The sequence below is a fragment of the Cavia porcellus genome, unplaced genomic scaffold (assembly GCF_034190915.1).
Source record: "Cavia porcellus strain 051 isolate PalLab524CR breed Dunkin Hartley unplaced genomic scaffold, mCavPor4.1 scaffold_6, whole genome shotgun sequence".
Classification (NCBI taxonomy): Eukaryota; Metazoa; Chordata; class Mammalia; order Rodentia; family Caviidae; genus Cavia; species Cavia porcellus.
This window is the reverse complement of record NW_026947489.1, coordinates 76,536,481-76,555,813: the sequence shown is the minus strand read 5'-3', so window position 1 is coordinate 76,555,813 and position 19,333 is coordinate 76,536,481. Positions and strand designations below refer to the sequence as shown.

Genomic DNA, 19,333 nt, shown 5'->3' with positions numbered 1-19,333 from the left:
AACCTAATCAGTGGATTAACTCACTGAGTTCTTAGCTTTATGGGCTCTTAGGAGGTGAGGTCTAGTTGGAGGAACTAAGCCACAGAGGATAGAACCTAGAAGGATTTACCTTGTTCCCAGCTCTCACGCTGTCTCTCCCACTCCCCACCCCCCAACTCTCTTACCTCTCAGCTACCATGAGGTGAGGATCTTTTCTACATCTATCATTCTGTCTCCCCCCCAGGTCGAAAGTAATGAAGCCAGAAGCCAGACAAGCCCAGACTAAAAACAACCCAAAATATATTTTCTTTTTAAATTGGTTTCTCTCAGGTATTTTGCCATGGTGATGGAAAGTTAATAAATATAGCTATTACAGTACAATCCCAAACCACACTCAGAGAGACTAAAGAAAAGGAAGATCTAACTATCTAACTAGAGCTTAAATATTCAATGGTAATATATATATATATATATATATATATATATATATATATATATATACTTTCCTTATCTAAAGACTTATTTTCCAAACACAGCACCAAGTATGATGTGTGTACAATAGTTATAGTAGGTTGGAGAAGCTAGAAATGGTCAGCCAAATTATTCCTGAACATGAGAACTCACTAAAGTTTCAGAGACAAATATCTACCAACAATTCCCATTTTCACATGTTTATTCTTCCCCAGCAGACAGACAATGCTGATAATTGAACAATTAGATAAAAAAAAAATCCTTAGCAGTGCTATCAAAGGCCTTTGTGTATCATTTCTGATGCTACAATATCCTTATTTAACTATCAACAACAACTCTTACCAAGCAGTACTCCTTTGGCCTGATTTTCAAATGGAGATAAAGCTCAGCACAAAACACATGTACTAAATAAAGTGCCCAGAACCCTGACAAAACTGACACTGAGTGGCCTCAATGGCAGGGGAAAGAGTTCAAATGTGAAATCTCAATAGGATACTACTTGCAATTGAGGTTGGCAATCCCTCCCCAGGCTAGACGTTCAACTCAAACCACATCTCAACTCTTAAAACCAATAACCCACAAGCTAGTCTCCTGCAACCATTCAGAAACTGAGAGAAAGAGATACAGACAGACAGACAGTCAGACAGAGAAGATCTCCAAAGACCCCCTTGGCAGGAAAAGAACAAAGTAGTTGGGTCATTATTGTAATTACTAATAACCACCTGAGCTTAACATTCTACTCACTCATGAGTCCGAAATTTAGCCCAAAACCCTCTAGGAAGTGGCAAAGTAACAATTCTTATTTATTAAGGTTAATTACTCAAAAAGGGTAACTAATATGAACAAGCAATTTTAAAATATTTAAATTAGGCCCAGGAATATAGTTTAGTGGCACAGTGCCTGCCTGACAAGTGTGAGATTGTGAGTTTGATTGCCAGTACCAAAAAGAAAAGGAAGAAAAATTCTTAATTACACTGGCTGGGCTCACACCTGTAATACCAGCACTTGGGAGCTATGAGGCATGAGATTCACTTATGAGTACTAGGCCAGTCTTGGTTACACGGTGAGTTCAAGGTCAGCCAAACTACATAATGAGACCTAATCTCAAAACCTCTACTCCAAAAAATCATATAGGTACGTTAAATAAATCATATGTATCTTAGTAATGAAATACATAGCCCTACAAAGAACATACATGTTATGAAAAAGCATCTTTATCTTTTATATTTTATTGCTTTTTTGGTACCAGGGGTTGAACTCACAATGTCACTCTTCCCAAGCAATTGCTTGAGCTAAATCCCCCGCCAAAAAGTTCTTTAGACAAATGAAATAATTCTGATACAATGTTCATTTCTGAAAAAGTGAATTTGTACCATCATGATTAATATATTGAGAAAAAAATCTGAGCATAACTGAATTCTGTGTTGGCTTATGTATGATTTTGCTCATAATAAATATAGGTGAAATAGAAGATACTCACAGCTGAAATTAAGCCACCCAGGAATATATAAAATATGTGCATATACCTCAAACACTGACCAGCTACCTCTGCTCAACACACAAACATACATTATGAGCCACACATAGCTACACCTGGTATTATACACATCCATTCAACTCCCAGTAACTGTCCTTTTGCTCCCTCTCTATGACTCATAAGCTGCCACCCTTCTAAAGTTCACTTCTATAAGCAAATCTCATGTCTTTTTCAATGTACAATGTCATATTTAAAGCAGTATTTATATAGTAATCATTTAATATTTATACATTTGTACAACTGTATTTATTTTCATCTTTTTGAGACAGGGGTTCATTATGCAGTTCAGGCTGGCCTTGAACTCACTTTGTATCCCAGGCTGGTCTCAAAATTGCAGCAATCTTCCTGCTTCAGTCTCCCGAATGCTAGAATTACAGGTATATATCACCACACCTAGCTGTACGACTGTTTTTTTCTTTTGTTTATCTTTTTGGTACTGGGATTCAAACTCAGGACCTTGTGTTTAACAGTGTACAACTGCTGGTAAGTGGTTTTTATCTTTTGTTTTTTTTTTTGCTGTCATTAAGATTTTTTAGTTTATGCCCCTAACTCCTTATTTCCCTAAAACTCTGTGATTTTTTCTTGCACAATTTTTCATACCACAGTAATTTTTAGAAACGTATGTGTTGCTCTATAGCAAACTGAGTATGGATAATTGGTAATTTAAAAAAGCAAATTACAGATTTTTATGTATAGTATAAGCCCATTTTTTGTTAAAAAATATTATTTCAGCCAGGCATAGTGGCACCTGCCTATAATCCTAGCACTTGGGACGCTGAGGCAGGAGGATTGCCATGAGTTCAAAACTAGCCTGAACTACATAGTGAGACTCTGCCTCCAAAAATAGTAATAATAGTTAAACTATATATACATAAATATATATATAAATATATATTAAGAATGCGGTGTAGGTCAGTAGTATAGACTTGCCCAGCATGTGCAAAGCCCTGTGTTTGAGTTCCAGTACTGTCAAAAACTGTTTCTTTCATACTTTTGGAGGTATATGTGTATATGTATACACATAAATCCTTAGAAAAGGTCTGAACACACATTTATCAAATACTTCACAGCGTGGTCTATCCAGGTAGAAACACAAACTTTAACTCCCACTTTATATACATGTCTTGATTTAATTTAGATAAAATAAATTGGTATTACTTTCAAATTGAAAAAAAAATCCTCTTTACAAACAAATAGATTTGTTCCAATATGAAAAATACTGGAAAAATGATCATTACACATATATGTTGTCTCCCAATTTAAAATCCTTAATATTTTACTTGATATCTAAACTTCTTAATATTTCTGGAAGGATCTGGCCCTTATTACCTCATTGTTTTCCCCCATTTGTATACTCAACTGAGATTTATTTAGAACTTACTATACAGAGGCATCAGGAACAAAACAGAGATCAGAGTAAATGTGACCCTACTCTCTCAGAGGCTTCAATCTAGCACGGGAAAGACCTTAAACAGCAATGAAATTACACTAACATCACCTAACTAGAAATAGAAATGTGGTATTACATAGGAGAAATAGCCAGCCTTGGGGATCAGGAAAATCATTTCTGAAAAAAAGAAATTTAGGCTGAAACCTGAAAGACAAACAAGAATGAAACTGAGAAAGGCAGAACTGGTAAAAAGAAGGGGACTATGGATAGAGAATATACAACAGCCAGGGGCTAGAGAAGAGGTCAGTGGAAAGAGAGGTGTTAAGATTAGAAGCAGCACTGACCAGATCAAGTGAGGCCCAGTAGACTATATAAAGGATTTGGATCTGATTCCAAAAGCAAACAGAAACTAAAAACTTTTAAAAGTAAAGTGCTATAATCAGAAATGTGTATTTTGAAGCTCATTTGGGTTACTTCTAAAATGAAAGATCTGAAGAAGACAAGAAAGAAATGTTGAAAGATCATGAGGAACTTGTTTCAAGGGAACATAGTTTATTAAAATAGTAGTTTGGACTATCAAAGGGCAATGAGAAAAAGATGAATGGAAAGAAGGGGATGGCTTCAGTTTATGTTTAAAAGGTAGATTCCACTGGGCATAGTGGTATACACCTATAATCCCAGCATGTGGGAGGACTGCCATGAGTTTGAGGCGCCAGCCTGGGCTACATAGTGAGTTTAAAGTCTACCTGAACTACATGGCAAGACCCTGTCTCAAAACAAAACAAAACCTGAAAAAATAAAATAAATTTAAAAAATAAAAAGGTAGATTCAATAGCACTGAATATCAACTCAATGTGGAAACACAGGAAAGAACAAGGTAAAGGATAACTCAATTCTCTAGCAAGAGCACATCTCACTTTTTTTTTTTGTGGTAGAAGGAATTGAACTCACGACCTTGCACTTGCTAGGCAGGCGCTTATGCCGCTGTGCTAAATCCCCAGCACATCTCACATCTTAGTCTCCAGCCACACTAAACTACTTACAGTTTTCTAAGCCTTTATGTTTCTTTTAAGCTTGCTTCCCTTAGTGCAGAAATGCCCTTAATATTTCAGTTGCAAAATACTATCTTACCCAGCCTTCCCTGAGGATGCTACATCAGGTCCTCTGCCTGCTCTCTTAACCTCTTGTGTTTCTCTCTGTCATAGCATTTGCCACACTGCACTGTAATCATATACAGTCATGCACTGCTTACTTATAGACATGTATTCCATGAAGTCCATCAGTAGGCAATTTTTATTATGCTAACATCAGAGTATACTTAACTGCAAACAAAGTGTCAACGCAAGTACGTAACACAATCATGTGGGGCCACATGTATGTGCTGTCACTGACCGAAATGCTATATGGCACATGACTTCATTTGTTTGTTTCTGTTTTCTCCACATGATCTTTGTACCTTTGATGCCTACCTCGCATCAAGCCATGTGTTTTTAGAACAGAAAAAAAAAAAAAAAATAAGCTAGCTGGGCACAGTGGCACATGCTTAGAATTCCAGCACCCTGGGAGGCTGAGGCAAAAGGTCTACAAGTTCAAGTCCAGCTTGCAATTTAGCAACACTGTCTCAAAAGAAAAAAATTTTAAAAGTCATTGGGGAGATAGCTCAATATGAAGGCACTGATTTCAATGCCCAGGACCAGGAGGAAAAAAAAAAAAAAGCTGAGTAGTTAGGATCTATTGCAAGAAAGAGAAAAACACAGAAGCTAACTGGGGCCTGAGAAAGCAAGTAAGAATGGCAATGTGGTTTCATTATCGGATAAAAGAAAGGGTATAAAACTGCGAACTTCTTGCTCAAGTACTGGCAGTCTACAAATAAAAACTCTACTTTGTAGATGCAAATTTAAAAGACATAAAGCAAAACAGTTCTCCCAGGCTGATATATATGCTTAAAAATATATAAACAGTTTCACAAATAGTTTAGAATATAAACTGGTATATCTGACTCAATATATGTTGCAATTACTTTGAATTTTTTACTAGGAATATATTAACATGTTATTTGAATAATCAAAACAATTAATTAAACTAATGGGCTCAATAATAGTTCACATACTGAAAATGCCTTTCCTGGCCTTTTGTGTGGCTCGCACATATAATTCCATCGTTTTGAGAGGCTAAGACAGGAAGACTGCAGTCCAAACCTAGCATGGGCAACTTAGAAAATTTATAAGATCCCATTTCAAAAAAGCTGGATGTGGGGGTGCACCTGTAATCCCAGCACTCAGGAAGCTGAGGCAGGAGGATCGCTGTAGTTCAAGGACAGCCTGGGTTACATAGTGAGTTCAAGGGCAGCCTATACTGCATGGCAAGATACTGTCTCAAAAAAAAAAAAAAAAAAAAGAGAGAGAGAGAAAAAGAAAATCAGATACATAATAAGCATATTATTTTTTTCTTTACCTTATTTTTGTAGTGCTAGAGATTGAATTCAGGGCCTTGTACATGTAAGGCAAGTGCTGAAACCCCTAAACTACATCCCCAGCCCTAATATACACTTATTTAAAAATAAATAAATAAGCTGGGTGTGGTGGAGCAGATTTCTGGGATGGTGAAGCAGAAGGATCCCAACTTCCAGCCCAGTCTGGGCAACTTAGCAACTTAGTGAGACCTAGTCTCTAAAAATAAAAATAAAGGCTGAGCGTGGTGGCTCATGCCTGTAATCCCAGCATTGGGAGGCTGAAGCAGGAGGATCATTTTGAGTTCAAAACCAGCCTAGGCTACAAAGTGAACTCAAGGCCAGCCTCAATTACATAGAGAGACCCTGTCTCAAAAAGACCAAAAATAAATAAATAAATATTAAAAATAAAAACTTTAAAAAGGCTAAAGATGTAGCTCAGAGCAAAGGCCCTGGGTTAAATTTCTAGTACTATAATACATACACACACACATCCCTAAACATACCTAATGGAAGAGAGAGCTCTATGAAGGACTAGTTATCATCCTCTATGAGGGATATTCGCCAACCTTGAGGACAACAGAAAATCACAAAATACGCTCTTAAATTGTTCTTTTGGTGCTTCCATTTTGAAAACAGTTGAAGTATATACCTAATCCAACAAGACAATTTATCTCTCAATTAAATGGTCTTCCTATAACAGTCAAACTAGCAAAGGGCGGCAATGAGGGATTCTATCAGAGCAACAACCTGATATATCTTGAGATACGTTATAATACATACAAACAGGCCTTGCTATATACACCGTGGTAGGTAGAAAATTGGTAGTTTCATTTACCATAATTACTGCTTTCCAGCCTCCAAATTTAAAGAAAAAAATAAAAAACAAAAAAGTCTATTCTTTTCTTTCTCCTATAATACCTAAATTTACCTGTGGCCCCAGCTATATCTCAGGATTATACTTTCCCTCAGGCTTAAAAAGGGATCTCTTGCCCTCTATCAGGCTAATACCTTTACTTGTCTAGAACTTACTCTTTTCCCACTCTGTGCTTGGGTCTTCTTTCTCACATCTTTTACTTCATCACTGTATGTTTTTATATCAATCTAATCAGCTCTCATAGCTTCATTACCATCTATAAGAAGATATCTACAAAAATCTTCAACTCTGATCTAAAGTACTCTCCTTAGCTTCAGACACTTGTTAGCCTCTGACTTACATCTGCTTCAGTATAACACAAGAATAATCAATTCAATGGGTCTAAAGTTAAACTCATCAAAACAATCTAAAATTAAACTCAGCATCTTTCTCCTAAAACCAGTTCCACCTTTATTCCCTAGTTCAGGAAGTGGAATATACCAGTTCCCAAGTCAGAAACATTTGTATCATTCTTGATCCCCTCTTGTCCTTGAGCTTTTGATTTCCAATCAAGTTCTTTTGATTATACCTTATTAATATATCTTATAAACTGTTCATTCTCTCTATCTCTAAAGCCATTTCTTGGTTCAAGTTCTTTTTATATCTCACTTGGATTAGATATGGGGCTGGGGATTTAGCTCAGTGGCATAAGCGCGATATAAGGCACAATGAATTACAAACTACAAATTTCCAACTCCTGTGTGCTCTCTCTCTAGCCTCAGGTCTTTGCACATGGTATGTCTTTTGCCTGAGATCTTTACCATGCTTCTGTCTCTTCTCTTCTAGGTAACTCTTACTCATTCTTTATACTTCAACTGACCAGTGGTTGATTTGGTCTCTTAAAATTGGCTACATTCCCCAAAACAAACTACACTGTACTCTAACTGCATACTCGCCTTCTGTGTTTTCTACTAGAACACCTGCCTTGAGAGCAAGGAGAGAGCTAGATACAGTGTTCAATAATTATCTGAGCAAATGAAGAGAAGAAACCTTCTATAGTAAGCCTGTGATCTACAGTTACTTCTCCTGGCTTCAAGGAAAAACTCCCAGTCCTAACGAGGTATCTTATAAAAGGCTATTCAGAAACCAGACTAACTAACTTTCCCATGATGTTTTAGTCCATTCTCTAAACAGCATATAAGATCAGGGCTGCAGACATAGCTCAGCAGCACAGCATCTGCCAATGCAAGCACGAGGTCATCTGTTTGATTCCCAGTACCAAAAAAAATACGTATGAGGTCCAAAAATACACAAACAAATAAACTGGTATACAGAAAGTTACCCAAAAGTGAAAAAGTTAAGTACATAATCCTGGAAAATCCTAATGTATCATATTGGTGATGTGCAACTGAAAGCATTTACTAAATTCTACAGTGCCACATAGTGGAAACAGAAGGAAGTACACAATAAAAATAAAGGACTACGGGTAGGAGGCCAGCAGTGTCTCAAAAGTTGAGTAGAAAGCATCTATAGAATGCCTCACAGCTGCATGAACCAGGCCACGCAGGCTTACAGGACAAGCTCAGTTTACTGCTTCATTCTCAGGAACTTACGTCACTGGGGCTCAGGGTGCCCAGCCCATTCTCCTGCTCAGAATTCTTCCCAGACTCAGTTCCCAGGGAAAATCGGGGATGGGATGGACGGATCCAGATCTCTAAACGAGTGGTGTCATCTCCAACATGCCGGAAGGTAGATTTCTTTCCTTTTCGCCACTGGTCAGGGTTTAGTTCAAACTCCTCATGTTGTTTCTTTTCCATTTGTTCTGCCTGTATACCATATAGACACACTAGCTCAGAATCTCCTGAGATTCAGCTAATAATCCAAGGGCCCTCATACCTAATCTTTTTTAACTAAGGTCAATTTAAAAAAACTGAAGATTTTGCTACAGTAACAAAGTATCAAAGAATCACCCACTTTGACAGAAATTATTAATTCTGTGATCTAGGTGCTATGGAACATGTTCCCCTTAGGGCCACTGAAAATTCTACTAAAGATCAGCTTTGTTCTGCACAAGGACCATATCAGCACAGCTGGCTGGGATCACATGAAGATATTAGTCATTCCCCTGAGGGCATTAGTCATTCTTGTGAAGACAATGATGCGCAAAGGGAAAAGTATTCTAGACCGGAATAATTCTGCCTGCACCCCACTCACCTTTCGTTTGGTCTCTTCAAACAAGCTCATTAGACTCTCCTTGGCAGTCAGGATAGGGTTGCTGGCAGCTAAACTGCGCATATAATAATATACAGCATCAAGCTTCCTCCTCTGCAAAGAGTCCAGAGACACCCAGTCAATGATTTTCTTCTAGACACCTGCATGACACAGCTGGCCCAGGAAATCCCAGTCTCTCTCCTAAGTAAGGAATTCCAGTCAGAAAATCAGAATGTTCTCTATGAATGATGCCATGGCAATTACATCATGCGATTCTGCTGCCTTAGTTTCCCAGAGTGGTAAAAGTACAAGGGTGTACCATCACAACCAGTACAAAATGTACATTTAAAAATAAAGTTGCTATGAGCTGAAATAAACCTTTCTTCCGTAAACAAAAAGTAAACAAAATATAATGAAGCAGTATGACAGTGCATCCCTGTAAAGGTAGCTCTCAGACAGCTAAGACAGGAAGATCACTGAATTTAAGGCCAACCTGGTCTACATAGCAAGACACTATCTCAGAAAAGCAAAGAAAAGCAAAGCGGGTGAGGGGAGAGAAGGGCTGGGGAATATATCTTAGTGGTAGAGTGTTTATCTAACATAAGTGAAGCCCTGAGTTCAATTCCCAACATTGTAAAAAAAAAAAAAAAAAGTTAAAGCTGGATATGGTAGGAGGCTAAGGCAGGAGGACTGATGTAAGTTCAAGGCCAGTCTGAACTTCACAGCAACATCCCTTCTCAAAAGTGGAGGGGGGTGTAAAATGGGTACAACAATATAGTTTGTTACTATTTTTTCAGGAGGGGATAACAGTGCACACCTGTAATGCTATCACTTTAGGAGGCAGAGGCAGGATGATCACAATTCAAACTCAGCCTATACAACTCAGTGATGCCACATCTCAAAATAAAAAAGCGGGACAAAAAAGGCTGGTAATGCAGCTCAGATAATGAGATGTTCAATCCCTGATGGTACAAAAAAAATTTTTTTTTGAGATAAGGTCTCACTATATAGTTGAGGCTGGTCTTGAACTCATGGTAGTCCCCTTGAGTGCTGGGATTCTAGGCTTGTGCCACGCCTGGCTTTAAAATTCACTTGTTTTCAATGAGCAACATATTTGAACAGAAATTTTTCCACATGAAAAATGAGTACATGATGAGAAATATATCAAAAGTCAATGGGGAAAAGCAAAATGAAACCATAATACAGTATAACTTTATATGCACTGGATATTTGAATGTGTAAAGTTTACACAGAAAGGCAAAAGGTCCAGAATATCCAACACTATAATACTGAAGAACGAAAGTAAAGAATGGTAGTACCTGACTTCAAGACATGCTCGAAGCTACAGTAATCAAGACAGGGTAGTGCTGCCAGAGAATATATAAACAGATCAATAGAACAGAATGCAGAAACAAGAAAAAATACAGTAGGAAAGTATAATCAACTGATCTTTCACAAAGGAGCATGGCAATTCAATGAAGAAAGGACAGTCTCTTCTAGAAATGGTGCTGTCAGTTGATAGTAGCCCGATCTTAGAATGCCCTAAATGCCCACAACTGAGGAACAGATAAAAAAAGATGTGGTATTTTTATACAATGGAGTACTACTTGGTTATAAAGAAAGACAAACTGGACACTTTTATAGGTAAATGGATGCAACCTGAGAACATACTCATTAGTGAAATAAATATGACACACATATAAACATTAGTGTGTGAAGCTGAAAGAAAAACATGTATATGTGTATGCATATGTATATAAAAATAGTTAAGACAGTTATACTACTGATTTCTCTGAGTCTGCTTAAGAGAAAGATTTGTGCTGTATTGTTTAGATAATTAAATACAGATGTCTTGTGCTCTGGGAGAATGATTTGAGGATGACAGTGTACAATGTATATGCCATTGCTGCCCCCTGATTGATGTGTTTTGAAATTTTGTTGTAGCTTTTTCTTTTTTTGTTTCTTCCTTTTTATCCTTAAACAAAATGGATTTGGAAAAAGAAAAATAGAAATCGTGGTGAAACAACTAGACATCAGCATATAAAATAATAATAAAACATCCACAGAGACTTTATACCTTTTACAAAATTAAGTTAGAGCCAATGAATAATTTCCTTTCTGGTTGGCTATAAAAGGTTTAGAGTATCTTTTCCTTGCCATTTATTCAGCAGTCTAGCAGAGTAAAAGTTGGCCAGCAAAGTGCCATAGCATTACAATCAAGCATGAGAAACTATGATTCCCAACCCTTGGGAAACAAAGTTATCATCAGCAGGTTACAAATGAAAAAACTGAGGTTGAGCCAGATTAATATGCCCAGGGTCTGACAGCTGGTATCTAATTCAAGTAGGACTTAAACCTAGGGCTTTCCAAAGCCCAAAGTGTTAAATCTCTTTGCTGTCCTCCCTCTGATATACAAGATGCTGGATAAAATTAATGAAAGCCACCAAACTGCCAGTCCATAGAGAAATACAACGAACTTAAAAATCATTCATAGAAGGCTTCCAAGTTCAACAATAACATGAAAAAAAAATGCATATATATTTTATATATCTTTTTTATATAAAGATGTATATATACATATATATGTGTGTGTATATATATCCATATATCCTTTATACCTCAATCAGAATAGCAAAACTCCAGGCTAAGTATTTAACTCAGTGATAGTATGCCTGACTATTACACACAAGGCTCAGAATTCAATCCTTAACACCAAAACAAAAAAAGGTAAAGCCCCACAGCATTGCTTGCCCCAAATGCTCATGTAATTTTTCACTCTCATTTACTGTTTGTAGGAATAAACACAGTACAGCCACTTGGGAACAATCTTTGGCAGTCTCTCACAAAGTTAAATGTACTCTTATCACATGAGCTAGCAACTGTATGATTTCAAAACTTTTCTCCACACAAAAACCTGCACACAGATGTTTATAGAAGCTTTATTAATAACTACAGAAATCTGAAAGAATCCAAAATGTCCTTCAATAGTGAACAAATTGTGACAGATACATATAATAGAATATTATTCAGCAATAAAAACATATGAGTTATCAAGTCACAAAAAGAACCTTAAATGTATACTACTAACTAAAAGAATCCAATCTGAAAAGGCCACATACTATTTAATTCCAACTATGTAACACACAAAAGGCAATACTCTAGAGACAATAAAAGATCAGTAGCTGCCAGGGGTTCAGAGGAAGGATGAATAGGTAGAAATAGGCTATTTTTAGGACAGTAAAATTATTCTGTATGGTAGTATAATGGTGGATATGTGTGACATATACATATATCAAAATTGTTTGTGTCTAGATGTCTCTTCAAAAGATAGTGTGGTCACAGGAGGGGCTTTTCAGAGGTGGCTAGATCTAGAGTGTGTGATGTTGGGATCTAAGATGAGTCATTACTAAATCAGTCCACTGATTGGTTTGGCATAGTTCTGATTGAGCATAATGGGAAGGTTACTTGTCCTAAGAGCATGTGGCGTGGATAGACTACAAGGGACAGAAAAAGGACTGCTGTTGCCACTTACTGCTTCACTACTTTGCTTCTTGCAGCTTTGCTCCCTCCTGTCTCCCGTGAACTATTTCTTCAATGCCACACCACCCTGCCTTGGAACCAGTCAACTATGAGCTGAAACCTCTACAAACTCTGCACCACAATACTTTCGTCCTTTAACTTCAGGAATAAGGTATTTTGTCCTGGCAATGACAAAACTAATAATACAAAAACCTATAGAATGTGTAATGTATCAATACTGGCCTATCAATTTTAACAAATGTACCCCAATTCAAGATTTTTTGTTTTGCTTTTAGTTCTTTGAGACAAATTCTTGCTGCACAGTCATGAACTCATTATATAGTCTAGGGTAGCCTTAACTCGTGCTAATTTTCCTGCCTCAGCTTCCAAAGAGCACTGACACAACAGTGGTAAGATGTTAATAGCAGAAGCTGTGGGGACGGAAGAAGTTGAAGGAGTATAGTGGGAATGTATGCTCAATTTTTCTATAAACTTAAAACTGTGTCCCCAAACCAATTTTATTAATTTAAAAGATCCCCAAATGGATGAAAGAATTAGCCTCACAAATGAAATACTACTTTACACATACTGGGTTAGTCATAAAAAAAAAATTAAAATAAAGGGAAATAACAAATGTTGGCAAGAATATGGAAAAGGCAGTACCTTAGCTACTTGGGAGCTAACTTGGAATTATCTCAAATTTGAGGTTAATCTGGGCAACTTCATAAGACCCTATCTTAATTAAAAATAAAAAACAAAACAAAAAAAAGCTCAGTGGTAGGGCACCCCAGTACCAAAAGAAAAAAACTGAAATCCTTATACATTGCTGTAAAAATGTAAAACAGCAGACACCTGGGAAAACCATTTAGGAAACTGTTAAAAAGAAAAACAAAGTTAAACAGAGAATTACAAATGACCCAGCAATGCTACTCCAACAAAAATAAAAATAGGTACTCAAATGCCTGTGTATCTCCATAGCACTACTCAACACAGCTAAAAGGTGGAAATAACTCTAATGCTCATCAATAATGAATGAACAAACAAAATGTACTAGGTTATATAGCCACAGGATGAAATATTATTCAGTCATAAAAATGAAGTAAACAGGATGCAGTAGGGCAGGCATTTAATCCCAGCTACTTGAGAGGCTGAGGCAGAACAATCACAAGCTCAAGGTCAGTCTGGGCAATTTAACAAGACTCTGTCTCAAATTAAAAGGGCCGGGATATAGCCAATGATAGAGGTCTTTTTTAGCATGTGCAAGGACCTAGGTTCAACCTTTGGTAAAGACAGACCTACAAATACATGCCAGCTATAATTTGGAAGAACTCTGAAAAATTTATGCTAAATCTTGAAAGAAACCATACCCTGAAGGTTATAGGTTGTATGATTCCATTTATATGAGGCATCCGGAATTGGTATATGTGCACAGAGAGAACTCAGATCAATGGGTTTCCCTAGGTATGTGGAGAAATCAGGAGTTACAGGGTTTGTTTCTTTCTTTCAGATGATGAAAATGACTTAGGACTCAGTAGAGATGCCTGGTGTGGCTGGTGGTGCACGCCTGTAACCCCAGCATTAGGCAGGTTGAGGTAGGAGAATTGCTGTGAGTTAGAGGCCAGCCTGAACAGTATAACAAGACCCTGTCTCAAAAACAAACAAAAACTAACTAAACAAGCAAACTTACATTTCATTAAAAAAAATTACAAAGAAAAGGTAGGGAAAAAAAGCAAGAAAAGGAAAAACAGAATAAGGAGAAGGTGGCTAAGGAGAAAGGGGAGAGAAAAGTAACACTATAAAGAAATGGAAAAAGTCTCAAATATCTACCACAAGAAAACAGGACAGAGGTCAAAAGAAAGACTCAACAGATTCTGAAGAAAGTGCTTCATGGCTAGGGATTTAGCTCAGCAGCACAAGCGCTTACCTGGCAAATGCGAGGTCATGAGTTCAATCCCCGGTACCAAAAAAAAAGAGAAAATGCTTCATTAAGCCACATTACTTAATCAACTATACTGATTCAACCCATAATTAGGTATTTCTTTAAAGTTTTTATGGAACAAGGGGGAATATACATATGAAACTCAAATACTGCTTATTTGGGCAATGAACTTTATGGCATCAAGAATCTTTTTTCCTTCCTTCCATGTTAGCTGCTTCCCATAGAACATGTTTAGTATCTACAACTGGCTCTCACATTCTCCCCTTTAATGGAGTTTCCTTCCTGAAACCCTCTCAGCTCCCAAGGCCAATTTCTCTGTTAGAGACACATTTAGAGGAAGTTGGTAAGATCTAGAGAGCTGTAAGATCTAGATCAGCTGATTACTGCGGTTCTGCTAAGGAGACATCTTAGGTGAAGAATAGTAAGATCTGGGGGAAAGAAGCAAGCTATGAGAGCTATGTGAGAACTTTAAGGACAAGAGGTAAACTGAGCTATATCTTCCTTTTAATAGCCTAGATCAACAGGACAGGGGAGAGAAAGGAAGCATAACAAGATTCAGAGCAGAAGCTTTGGTCAGAAACAAAGTGTTATTTGGCTGGAATACAAGCCTCCCTCCAAAACTTAAATGCTGTGATAACTAAATGGATGAAGTAGAAGCAACAAAGTGAGGGGAGGCAAAGGGGGTTAGTATTCTTTGGGACACAGTGAGCAGATGAAATCAAAATCTAAGAGCTACTGCTTATCAAAACTCATTGTTTTAAGAAATTACCTGAAGGGCTGGGGATTTAGCTCAGCGGCATAAGCGCCTGCCTTGCAAGCACACAGTCATGTATTCAATCCCTGGTACCAAAAAAAAAAAAAAAAAAAAAAAAAAAGAATCCCCTGAAAAATACTTTCCCTGTCCACAGGACCTCTTACCGTATACACTGCCAGCAAAGCCAACTGGTTGTAGGGGCGCCCATTCTTGGGAGCAATGTGCTGGGCCTTCAAGTACCAACTAGAATAGAAAAACAGTAAGAAAATCTACCTTCATTGTCTTGTGCTCCAGGTGAATGATTTGGGGACGACAATGCACAAAGTATGTACCATTATTATACCGACTGACATACTTTAAAATTTTATTGGAGTTTTCTTTCTTTTTATCTATGAGTAAAATGGGAAAGAAAAGCTACCTTCATATCAACTCTTTCCCAATTCATCCTGACAGCCTATTTAAGACATAAACTGAGGTGGAGGTGGAAGTGACCCTGGAGTGGTAAAGTATGATTAAAGGAATCAACAGGGACACTTGTAGGACATGTATATGGAAGTAGCCCAATGTGTAACAGAGTTTAGCTAATGGAAAGAGTAATAATAATAATAGAGATGGAAAAGTACCTGCGTGCTTTCCCATAGTTTGCTGTGTCATTGGCTTGCTCCCGATACCGGGCGATATCTCCTTGGCAAATCATACATCGCTGAGCACTGATCAAGGCATATTTTACCTTCCAAGAAAAATCAGTTAGCAGAGTACCCAAGAAACCTTATCTTCAACAAAGGATAGAGATGAGGTCAAAATGACAGCAGTATTGATAAGGCACTAACAGACTTCAAAAAGTATAAAATTTTAACCTAACCCTGGCTACCAAAGAAAGTCAACAGTATTAACAGAAATTTACTGAGAGAAAATAGTGGCAAAAGAGACAGGGGTGATTCTTACTTGAAGTCCCAAACAAATAGAACAGCATATTCTAAAACCTGACTATTAGTGTGTGATATCAAGAAGTCTTGAGGTACCTGGAACCCAATTTCTTCATCTAAGTATAAAAACACATGTTGTAAAGGGTAATTGGAGGAAATACGAAAATACTATTAGCTACGTGTGACATACATCTTAATTAAAGCACTCTGAATCTCAAAGTTCAAGCCCAACTCTGGGCAACTTAGCAAGACTCTGTCTCAAAATAAAAGAACAGAGGAAATAGCTCAGTACAAAGACCTCAGGTTCAACTTTAGTACCGTGAAACATTTTAGAAACTATAAAGTGATATACAAAAATTCAAACAGTGGAGGCTGGGGATTTAGCTCAGCAGCATAAGCGCCTGCCTTGCAAGCAGGCAGTCATGAGTTCGATCCCCAGTACCGATAAAAAGGAAAAAAGACAAACAAACAAACAAAATTCAAACAGTGTTCTTTCCTTGATATTGTTATAGTCTATCACCATACTTTTAGTGTCTTATGTTTTCTTTTGTCTAAAATAATTACCCTTTACCAATTACCTATAACATAACAGGTATTATATAATACTATAAATGTTTTCTCACTGATAGCTTTGGCACCTATCACTTCAGTGAGAAAAAAAAATGGACCTAGGGCTGGGGATTTAGCTCAGTGGCATAAGTGCCTGCCTTGCAAGCAGGCAGTTGTGAGTTCGATCCCCACTACCGATAAAAAGGAAAAAGACAAAAAAATAAAAATAAAAAAAAAAAAGAACTAAAAAAAAAAATGGACCCAACAATTCCAATACATACTCAAAAAAAAAAAAAAAAGACTCCCTCAACACACTACTTTAAAACATCTAATTCATTCCATCTCTACATACACATACACACAAATTAACATCTGTTATGACTTTTATCTAGGTGGCTCCCAAATTCTCATACATTTCTAAGTGGGGCTTTTAGGAGTAACTGGACCATGGATGTGTTATACTGAATAGGTCTGCTGATAGGGTTAGCACAGTTCTAGGTTTGAATGATAAAACTTGCTGAAGGAGGGGCTGGGGATTTAGCTCAGCGGCATAAGCACCTGCACTGCAAGGGTACCGATTAAAAAAAAAAAAAGACTTGCAGGCAGAAGACTCACCCTGGATGTGGGTAGCACCAATTAATAAGCTTGTAGCCTAGATGAAATAAAATGGGAAAGAAGGAAGCCTTGCTGCCTCTGTCCGCCTTGCCGCCCATCGACTGTTTCTCCTCTGCCATACCCCGCTACCTCACTGGTAGCCTTGTAGCCAGCCAATTATAGACTGAAATCTCTACAACTCTGAGCTAAAATAACCCTTCCTTCTTTAACTTGTATAGGATATTTTGTCTCAGCAACAAGAAAATAACTAAGACAGCATCTCACCAAATAAAGAACAAAACTTCATTGAAAAGTAGATACTTATGCCTCAGGAAAGCTCACTTACTACTCAAATTATGCCCCGGGAAAGTTATATATAGCCTCAGGGTCCTCAGTATTCCACTTTCTTCTATGAACAAACATCAAAGAACCTTAGGAATTTAACTGACAAAGAAAAAAAATGTTATGGCATCATACTATAGCCACTTTACTACCTTTTTTTTTTTTTTTTTTAACTATTTACCGGTACCGGGAATCGAACTCACAACTGCCTGCTTGCAAAGCAGGTGCTTATGCTGCTGAACTAAATCCCCAGCCCCACTTTACCACCTTAATGAGGTGAAATTTACAAGCAAACTCTTTCAAAGACTATCAGTCTCAGGACTGAGTCCTGCTTCTGTTCACTCTTTGTGCCTCAGTCAGGTCAGTTGCCCTAATACATTTTTCCCACTTCAGGATCTTAAATTACACTGTTCCCTCTCCCTAGAATCCTGCTCTTCTTCCATCTTCCCAGACACCTTCACCTGACCACTGTCTCAAGTCTTCAACCTCAGCTTAGCTGTGATTTCCTTAGTAATCCACGATCTTTATGTCAGGCAAACCCCTTACAACACACTTTTCAAAACTGATTAATCAGTAAGTGCTCATCCAATATCTGTACTTACCCTCAAACAAATTCTAAACTCTAAAAACTGCCTCTGCCTAGAATGGCACCTGCCATGTAGAAGGGGCTCAACAAGTACTTGTAGCAAGAGTGCGTGTACAGAGGCTCGGGATTTAGCTCAGCGGCATATGCGCCTGCCTTGCAAGTGTGTGGTTGTGAGTTCGATCCCTGGTACCAATAAAAAAGAAAAAAAAAAAAGTGTGTGTACATAACAATTCATCAGAAATATCAAGAGAGGGTTATGGGTGTAGCTTAGAGGTACAGCACTTGCCTAGTATGCTTAGGGTCCTAGGATGATCCATAGCATCTTGAAACAAAATCTAAGGAGCAAGAGGAAGTCTTTGCTCCATCAATCATATTCCATTCTCTAATAAATCTTTAAACATTCCACAAGTCTCTCTCATCATTAAAAACAAAAACAAGGAATAAGGGTAGAGTTCAAGGGCAGAAAGCTTGTCTAGCAAGGCCCTCATTTTGATTTCCTGCTACAAATAAATAAGAAAATAAACACCTAAACAAAAGCAAAAAAATTCTCTTAACTCTCTTTTAGCAATATTCTCTCCTTGCTTTCACAGTCAAAAGTCTTGTCTATATTAGGCTCTCATCTCTATTGCCTCACCTCTCTCTGCTACAATCTGGCTTTTATGCTCTCCAGCTAAAATAACTCTTGGTGAGTTATTTTACAATTGACACTCCTTAGTAATCTTAACATCTGAAAACTCTGTAGTACTTGACAATTTTATCAACACTCCCGACCTAGAGCCTCCTGTCTAGCTAGCCTTTCAAGTATTCTAATTTCTGCTTCAACTACCACTTACACAGCAATGACTCTTGAATCTGTCACCAGTTTAGCTCTTTCTTCTAAATTTCAAACACATCAAAAGATTCATCTGTTCATTTTCAAGTTTCTATTAGATACCTCACCTAGGTATATCCAAATCTGAACTGACCTCTTCCTTTGCAACCCCTCCCCAGACCACAAACTGGAGAAGGATCTAGATCAATGGTGGTAGACCTCACTAGGGTATTCATATTATTGAAGGCTCTAAAAGGTTCAACATCTACTAATCTACTGATCTACTTTTCATGCCTCCAACCTTAGCCTCCACATCATTTGGCTCTTTGAGGAGTGATCAAAAAATACAATGAATGATTAAAACAATTTATGACAGTAAAAGATTCACTGGCAAGATTGATGGGATAACTATGTTCTGTA

At 37.6% G+C, this 19,333-nt stretch overlaps 1 protein-coding gene across 7 annotated transcripts in view; it reads right to left on the bottom strand.

Moving 5' to 3' along the window:
• Smg6 (SMG6 nonsense mediated mRNA decay factor) overlaps nt 1-19,333 on the bottom strand; it is a 217,887-nt gene that overhangs the window by 191,335 nt on the left and 7,219 nt on the right. For 4 of the 7 annotated variants that reach the window (XM_005003546.3, XM_063249640.1, XM_063249642.1 and 1 more), the window contains 4 exons: nt 15,729-15,835; nt 15,270-15,348; nt 8,897-9,007; nt 8,296-8,508 (listed from right to left, as the gene is read on the bottom strand). The exons of 1 other annotated variant lie outside the window; for it this stretch is intronic. In XM_005003546.3, coding sequence (XP_005003603.2) covers nt 8,296-8,508; nt 8,897-9,007; nt 15,270-15,348; nt 15,729-15,835 — 510 coding nt within the window. Of the gene's footprint in view, nt 1-8,295; nt 8,509-8,896; nt 9,008-14,336; nt 14,356-15,269; nt 15,349-15,728; nt 15,836-19,333 lie in introns of those variants that run through there. 2 more of the 7 variants (XM_063249643.1, XM_013152087.2) reach the window with 2 other exon arrangements.